The sequence below is a fragment of the Egretta garzetta genome, unplaced genomic scaffold, assembly GCF_000687185.1.
Source record: "Egretta garzetta isolate BGI_Z169 unplaced genomic scaffold, ASM68718v1 scaffold101, whole genome shotgun sequence".
In the NCBI taxonomy this organism is placed as follows: domain Eukaryota; kingdom Metazoa; phylum Chordata; class Aves; order Pelecaniformes; family Ardeidae; genus Egretta; species Egretta garzetta.
In genome coordinates, this window is record NW_009258666.1 from 1,458,351 (window position 1) to 1,466,666 (window position 8,316).

Here is an 8,316-nt window from a genome sequence, read left to right on the forward strand (position 1 = left end):
GCTTGGCAAGGTGGTGGCTAGTGTGCTGATCTAAAGGTGCGATAGTTACTGCTGTCTCTGTTATTAACATGGTTCCACAAGGATTTGTGTTGTGCTTTCCTTGCTAATTTTTTTTTCCTTTGCGAAGTAAACAGCTTTGACAGGTAGAAACCACTAACATCTAGATAATACCTGCTGAAAAGAACCAGGGAAAAAATAAATCCCTGGTCTAAACTGGATTAATATGCAAATCCACTAATTAGGACTCGCTCACCACTCCAGACAAAACATGGTTCCACAAGGATTTGTGTTGTGCTTTCCTTGCTAATTTTTTTTTCCTTTGCGAAGTAAACAGCTTTGACAGGTAGAAACCACTAACATCTAGATAATACCTGCTGAAAAGAACCAGGGAAAAAATAAATCCCTGGTCTAAACTGGATTAATATGCAAATCCACTAATTAGGACTCGCTCACCACTCCAGACAATACAAAGGCATGTGATAAGGTATTGGCTCTTTAAGGCAGAGCTTTATCCTATGCCCATCCCTTTTGATTTGTAACCACTTATTCACTGTATATCTTCAGTATCATAATGACATAGACTTTTGTGCCTTTGTATTTTATGAGAGTTTTGTGTAACCCTATGGAATATCTTTAAATATTGTCTCAGGATAATGTGCAATGCATGTTATTTTCTGGGATCTGGAAAAGATGGGTGAGGTTTGAGGGTTTTATATATACACACACACAAAATTGCAGGGACTCCCATTGTCAAGAAGTTTGGGGAAATATCACCGTTCCATATGAGACAGTTTTGCCAGGCAGACTGGGAACAAAAACATGATGGAGGGATGTCTCAAAGCTTGAATTTCACTTCTGTCATATTGTGAAGGTTAAGGTCCTCTTTCAAAAGCAGAACTGTTAGCGATCTGTTTGTAGAGATTAAAATAACGTAAACCATTGTAAAGGTACAAGTTGTACTTTCTAATCTGGCTAATCCATCAGGATATGGAGAACAGCTTCTTCATGAATGCGAACGATCAAGTGAGAGAGGTGTGCAGCCAACTTGCAAAGGACCCTCAGCTGAAAGGAGGCTACAATGCAATGGGCTTCTCCCAGGGAGGCCAGTTTCTGTAAGTTAACACTTATGTTCCATTTCCAGTGACTTTTGTTGGGTTTTAGATTCTGATTTAAAACCCTTTTGAAGTACTAAGCAGATGTAAACTGTTGAACCCCTTCATAAAGGTAGGAGTGCTCCAAAGGTGAGAATGTGTTTGCCTGTAGCCAACTCTACCGGGAAGGGTTAATTCTCTTTGCAAACATCACCCAAGTGCTGGAGCCCCGGGGGTGGCAAGCTGAGAGCTGCACGTGAACCAGCATTGGTGGCCTGGGCACTCTTGAGCGGCTGCTTAGCTCCTTCATCTTTCTCCACAGGAGGGCGGTGGCCCAGAGATGTCCTTCTCCTCCCATGCTCAATTTGATCTCCATTGGGGGGCAGCACCAAGGTAGTGTCCTCTTAAGTTATGTTACCTTCTACCAGCTGTGAAAGGTGGGGGGCTTTTCTTGGCAGGAGGAATGATTTTTTTGGCCTCTTCCTGAAAACTGACTGCTTTCTTGTGAATTAAACTGTCCCTTTGTTCCTGTCTGAATCTGGTGATCTGCTTTGGCCCGGTTGTTAGCCATGCATATTATCTTTTGTCTTGGTCTCGCTTAACTGGCAATGAGAAGGGACCTCTGTAAGTAGGCGACTTATTGTCTGGGTAGAATTCTCATATACTTTTGGAAGCCCTTGGAATTAATTGTTTCGGGATAAAACCTTCTGGGTCACAAGGATATTTTACAATTGGCATCTGGAAGGCTAAAGCCCCAAGGAAAGGGAGGTGCTTTTTGCAGTTAGATTAAAGAGGCAGTATGAAATGGCATTTAAGAGGCGTACAGTTAAGAGTGGCTGGCAATGAATTTCAAATACTCTCCCCTGAGAAGTTCCTTGGCTTGAATCTATTTCTTTGTAGTGTAGTGGGAAGACTTGTAGGGAACCATCCTGAGACCTCCTGGGAACACTCCAGGTGAGCTGGACAGTATTCCGCTGTCTGCATGCCCCCATTCTCCAGAGCAATACTCTCAGCTCAAGAACATCATCCATTATCTTTGTGTGTAATAGTACCCAGGGGCAGGAGGGCTGTCTAATGAGATTGCAGGATTAAAGGCTGTCTGATTCCCTGGGTAATTCTTTCCACTGCTCTATAAGAGGGTGGTTCTTTACCAGCCGGAGGGATTAAGGGATTTGAGTTCGGCTCACTGAGTTGTTACACATGTCTCTGTACCCCAGGAGTGTACGGCTTTCCGCGCTGTCCTGGTGAGAGCTCCCATATCTGTGACTGGATCCGAAAGACGCTGGATCTGGGCGCCTACACGCAAGCTGTTCAAGAGCAGTGAGTATATTCATCAGGCTGCAATGATGGGGGCCAGGCCCATGTGACAAGCTCTGGGTTTCCGTTCAAATCTTTGGTTTCTCTCTTCTCCAGCTTGGTACAAGCAGAGTATTGGCATGACCCTCTGAAGGAGGAGGACTACAGGAAAAACAGCATCTTTTTGGCTGACATAAATCAGGAGAGGGTAAGGACATGGCTGATGATTAAATGACTGCAGGAGAGCAGAAGCCTTAGCACTGAGTTCCTTCACATTAGCTCTCCCTGACAATAGTTTTGCTGGAGTTTGAAGGGGAGCATTTTTTGCTCTGCATCCCAGGAGCATACAAAGTGGTTTTGGTGGTAAATTTATAAATGAGACTTGTCCCTGGCAGAGCAGTTCCCATGTCACTGCACTCCTTTGGAGTGGTTGGTGTAGATATGCCACGTGCTTAATCCACCCATCACCATGCAAGTGGGCAAATCTTCTCCTTCCCCTCTTTCCAGCCTGGAGATGAGGCTGAATGCCATGAGCACAGCCAAGGGAGGCTGGTGACAGAAATGCACGTTCCTGCCTCCTAGGCTGGTACAGTCCAGGGTTTCCTTTGCAGGTGCAGGCAGGTTGGAGCAGGCGGTTTCCCTGACCTGTCTCAGTGGGCTTTCCAGTGACTTGGATCTGTTTTCTGTTGCTTTCATCCAGGGCATCAATGAGACGTACAAGAAAAACCTGATGGCTCTGAAAAAGTTTGTGATGGTGAGATTTCTCAATGATACCATGGTTGACCCTCCGATCTCTGAGGTGAGGCAGGCAGGGTGGGTGCTGCTTTTTTGGGTGGTGTTTTGGTTCTTGCTTGCTTGTTCCTTGTTTGTCCTTTGGTGGTGAGGAGCAGGCTGAGCACAAACATAGGCCTGATACTGCCCTGGCTGCAGCAGCATGTCTCCAGCAGCAGCTGGTGAAAGCCTACTTCTCTCCTGGGAGCCTTTCAGCAACTGTTTCCTTGTTTTTATTTTGACAGTGGTTTGGGTTTTACAAAAGTGGCCAAGCCAAGGAGACCATCCCGCTGAAGGAGACCTCGCTGTACACAGAGGTACGTTCTGCTGGGTGCTGAGGGCTTTCTGTTATTTCCACTCTAAAGATTGTAGTGTCCCTGGAGCCTTGAGGAGCTCCAAATCCCACAGCTCTGCTCTACTCACTATCTCTGCCATTCCTGAGGCATGGCCTCCTCTTGCCAGTAGCTGTTTGGGAAGGCATTTCCCTTTAGGCCCATTCCGGCAGTGGGAATTACAGTGGTGGTCTCATGGCCAGCTCAAAATCTTCAGCATGTGTTTAATGAACTTTGCTCTTTTTTAAAGCCTCGCTGTAAAAGTCATCCAGAATGCTTTTTTCCCCTCTATGAGGAGAAGCTTTGAACAGCAGAGGGGGAATGCACCCCAGCCTGCCCAGGGGCAGGAGGGCTAATGAGATTGCAGGATTAAAGGCTGTCTGATTCCCTGGATAATTCTTGATGCTGCTCTGTTAAAAGGGTGGTTCTAACAAATACTTCTGCTGCAACAACAGTCTCTGACCATCGGTGCTTTTCTCCATGCCGGGTTCCCTGGGCATTGCCAGGGTTTGGCTGCAGCCAGGCCCTGGGAAGCTATGGTCATACTTCTCTCTGCAGGATCGCCTGGGGCTGCAGGAGATGGACAAAGCAGGAAAGCTGGTGTTCCTGGGGGTGAAGGGGGATCACCTGCACTTCTCAGAAGAGTGGTTTTATACCACTATCCTGCCCTTCCTCCAGTGAAGCTAAGGGGAGTTATCCTGTGGGAGCACGGGGGAGGGTCTACCACTATAGTTCATGCAGCTACTACCATGCAACAGCACTTTCTGCATACAAGCCCGCAGGGATCTGGGGAAGGGGAATAAGAGGGGGTTTAGCTCAGCAGTTCCACAGAGGTGGCTCTTACCCTGCAGTAAGAGACCAGGATTTGTCTGGATGCAATTATGCTCCAATATGAGCAGACTGAGCCTTGCACTAACTCTGAAGCACTCCATCCTGCACAGGCCCTGGTAAGTCCACTTCAGTTCTCAGAGTTATGGCCATGTCACTCGCTTGGTGATGGCAAAATGATGAGCTGCACGAGAGGTTTGCTTTCCCTGTTGCCTGCTCCTCGCAGGATGCAATGGCAGTATTAACTGAAATCACTAGTGCAAGAATGCTGCATCTCTTAAAGGGATCAGCAAGTAGACTATGTGGCTGTATGAAGAGGAAAGACATTGCAACCTATCCTTCAAGATGGGGAAAAGGGCCAAATTTAGGGGTTTCTGGGGAAAAAGTAGGGTTCTGAATTAAGCGGGTATTAACAGCTTGAACAGTTTGCAACTAATTGCTTGTTTTATCCACTTTTGTACAGCAACTAAAGTCAATAAAGAAATTTACATCTAACCAACTAAAAAAAAAAAAGGTGAGATTTGACAACTACTGACACTTTGATTTGAGGGGAGTTGAGGAAAGCCTGTACTTGTCCATTGGGAAAGTACTCAAAGCAATCTAGGCAGAGTCAAGCAGCAAGGGGCATCGTGTCCTACCCGAGGTCCTGTGTGTCCCCAAGGAGTAAACAGCCATTGTAATGAGCAAGTTGGCATTAACTTTATTCTATCTTCTGTATAATCTTAAGTACATAAGAAAGGTTTTTTCACAAGCCTCAGGAGAAGACGAGTACAAGTCACAGGACATTCTCAAAATAAAAAAATTGCATATTTTTTTGTAAGTTTTGTCCTAGAGAAAAAGAACATTGACACTTTACAGAGGAAATGCATTTAGGATATGCTTATGCCACCCAAGGCGTTGGAAAAATGAAGGTCAAAGCAGGTGCAGCTCCCTTTATGGGTCAGTACAGTACTGTGTCTTAGATCCATCACTCTGCTCCAGGGCCCTGGAACAGAGGCTACAAGCTTCCACCAAAGTAAAGAGCCAAGCAACGGGGAAAAGGGGAGGCTGAGAGGATTAACTGTATGGGGACTGATGGCAGATGAGGAAGAAAGTGATGAACCGACTTGATCCAACTCGGGTATTGACAATACTGCACTACTGACCCTGGAATGAAGGAGACCCCTCCTCTGCAGAAGGGGACAGGTTCAGAAGAACTGTCCTGGAAGACTGAACCTGAGTTCAGCTGCTCTAAGAAGGAAGCCCTGGGGCAAAGATTCCCTTGCGAGGGCAGAGGGCTTATGGAATAAGAGGTGCTCAGCTCCAAGCTACCAGCCAGACTGCTGAGGGGGTAACTGCAGTTACTCCACTGCAGTCTTCCTGTGGCACTGGTTAATATGAAGCCTCCTGTCATGGCACAATCAGAAATACACTGAGCTAGTAAGAACGATGAAAGAGAAATCAGGGTGGAATGCTATGGCCCAGGTCCTCAGCCTTTGGTCCAACAGAGCCATTCCCATGTCCTGTAATGCCACCAACTAGCACATAGAGCTGGAATTGGCAGCTTCCAGGACCTTCTTGAGACATTTTCCATAGCAGCTGGGCACTCTGGACCCCAACATAAACCATTATTTGTTAAAAAAAGGGACAACATTCTTCTCTCACATGAACAGTTTGCTTAAAGGCAATACAAAAAACCCAAACACCACTCTTGAAAGCCAACTGCCAGTACTGGCTGTGAGGTTCACCAAAAATCTGACTTGACCAATTGGTGCAGTTAGATGGGACAAGGGGAGGAAAAAAAAAAAAATACACCTTCCTGCTAATAGATGTGGACAATAACTGACCTGCCACCTACACCAAACCCCAGCCAGAGGTATTTCAGTGACAGCAGGTAGCTGTGTCTCCTGGGTAGAAGAGAAGCAGTTTGAGAGCAGAAAGGTACAAGAAATCTAAGAGAATCATCTGAAAGCAGATTTGTCCCACAGCAGGGCCAGGGGAGGGAATGAGCCTTGGAGTTTTTCTGCTTAGCCAGCAATTTCCGTCACAGTGGTAACCAACTTCTGACCATTCCACACTGTCTTGAACTGTTCTGGGACAGGGAATTCAGTCTGGAGGGTAAAAATAGAAATCTTTTGTCAAAAAGCAGTTTATGAATGAGACTAGTAACTACTCCCACTGCTTTAGGCATTTCTTTTCTTAGATGCATGCTATGTCCCCTCCTATACCACAAATGCTGCCTGTTCTGCCCCTGAGGAAAAAGAAACTCTCACAAAACAGCGAGTATCTCACCAAAACCAACTTGATTTGCCAGTTTTAGCATCTGATCATCATTCACGACCTCCAAGTCGAGTTTAGAATCGTCCCTCCAGACCCCACCAACTGTGACATTTCCTGCAGGGCCCTGCGTTACCCCAGCCCCAAGCAGACCACAATGATTTCAAAACTGAACACTTACAAAGTCACCACCCTCTGTGGGAATAAGGACGTTCATCTCCGATGACTTGGCACTGACAATTTCGCAGTCTAGGGAGTTCTTGCTCAGATACACATGGCAACCGTCTGTCTTGTTGATGGAAATCGTTGGCACTTTACCCATTACCTAGCGGGGGGGGTGGGGGTGGGGGGGTCAAAGCAGCAGTTAGAGGAGCATTAGCTTGAACTGGGCAACCACAACATTTTTCTTTTGCGCTTGCCTTTGAGGCAAGAGGTTTGACTCTAACCCTCCTCCCGCTGCAGACACGCTGGATCCAAGTACTCCCACCTTTGACAAAAATCCAAAGTTACTTCTTGTTTTGATCTCTTCAGAACAAAACTACAGTGAACACTGGGCAAGTTGACCATCCCAAATTAGAGAGCAAAACTGGAATCAGAGTAGATTCTACTGCCAGCCCCCTAACTTTGGCAGTCACGTTGTGCTGCCCGCCTTGCAGAGACTTAACTAATCTTTTATCTAGAACCCTGAAGCAGCGCAGTGAGGCAAACTTCAGCCCTTTCCTAAGGGCTGGGCAGAGCGAGCTGCAGAGCAGTAGGACAGATGGCGTTTCATGAGTGTTCTCCACAGATGCATTCCTGTTCTGGAAATAAAACTCCTCAAAGAAGCAGATGCTACGGATGCCCTGTTGTACAGCGCATCAGTCATACTCCAGGCAGAGAAGTTACAGACACTCACCTGAACTTTAACGTCCCTGCTGTTTATGATCTCTACAATGCCCACCACGTCATCGAACACCAGCCCTAGCTTCTTACAGTTATCTGCAAAGGCAAGACAGAGTAGCTCACAGTAAGGTTCTGGAGACTCAGCCTTCTGCAAACAGACCAGCATGCAGAAGCAGTTTTCAGGGTGTCTCCACTTACCAAGGGTGATAGAGTTGATCTTGCCTTTGATTTGGAGTGTACTATTTGTGCACTTGAAAACATATGCTACCTGCTTCAACTCTGTGTCGCTGATTACCAGGTTAGTGGCATTCTCCTGGTTTTCCTGAAAAGGCAGGGAAAGCACACTTTATTTTTGGAACGCAGATTAATCCACATGAACAGCAGGGCAGTGCAGCCCCTTTAAAAGCAAACCACGTGCACGTTCAGGCTTGTGCCTCTTACTAGAGAGATGTTCAGGAGACCCTCCTTCCCTGCTGCAAAGCTCCCATCCCTCCAACCTGCTCAAGCCAACGCCAGGCACTCACCACTCTCCACTTTTTGCCCTCTAATTCTAGCAACGCAGGTGCCTTTGGAGAGGTTTTTTGAGAGGGATTAGGATTACAAGCTGGTTTGGGAGCAGTGAAAGGTTTGGGTCCACTTCTCAGAGGACCCCCTTGGTTCTTCAGTGCTGGATTCTTGTGGGTCTTCATGTCATCTGAAACATGTCTTAAGCCTGCAAGAGAAGTCAAACCTGAGACCCAGCTCTCCTCCAAGAATGCAGTTTCACAAACACCAGACATCAGTGATTACCACAATCATGGTAACATTTTTCAAAATGCAAATAAATTATTGAGACTGGGCCTAAGTTGAGTCCAAGCATG

At 46.5% G+C, this 8,316-nt stretch overlaps 2 protein-coding genes across 2 annotated transcripts in view; one reads left to right on the forward strand and one right to left on the reverse strand.

Annotated features, from left to right (window-relative positions):
• Nucleotides 1-4,260, forward strand: part of PPT1 (palmitoyl-protein thioesterase 1) — a 6,203-nt gene extending 1,943 nt beyond the window's left edge. Inside the window, exons 3-9 of the mRNA XM_009648575.2 lie at nt 985-1,112; nt 1,414-1,484; nt 2,309-2,411; nt 2,505-2,595; nt 3,088-3,186; nt 3,404-3,475; nt 4,049-4,260. Of these exons, the coding sequence (XP_009646870.1) occupies nt 985-1,112; nt 1,414-1,484; nt 2,309-2,411; nt 2,505-2,595; nt 3,088-3,186; nt 3,404-3,475; nt 4,049-4,171 (687 nt within the window). The 3' untranslated portion in view covers nt 4,172-4,260. The remainder of the gene's footprint in view (nt 1-984; nt 1,113-1,413; nt 1,485-2,308; nt 2,412-2,504; nt 2,596-3,087; nt 3,187-3,403; nt 3,476-4,048) is intronic.
• A 672-nt stretch (nt 4,261-4,932) lies between these two features.
• Nucleotides 4,933-8,316, reverse strand: part of CAP1 (cyclase associated actin cytoskeleton regulatory protein 1) — an 8,562-nt gene continuing 5,178 nt past the window's right edge. The window contains exons 8-12 of the mRNA XM_035888401.1: nt 7,981-8,168; nt 7,655-7,778; nt 7,470-7,552; nt 6,756-6,899; nt 4,933-6,408 (exon numbers count right to left, since the gene is read on the reverse strand). Of these exons, the coding sequence (XP_035744294.1) occupies nt 6,325-6,408; nt 6,756-6,899; nt 7,470-7,552; nt 7,655-7,778; nt 7,981-8,168 (623 nt within the window). The 3' untranslated portion in view covers nt 4,933-6,324. The remainder of the gene's footprint in view (nt 6,409-6,755; nt 6,900-7,469; nt 7,553-7,654; nt 7,779-7,980; nt 8,169-8,316) is intronic.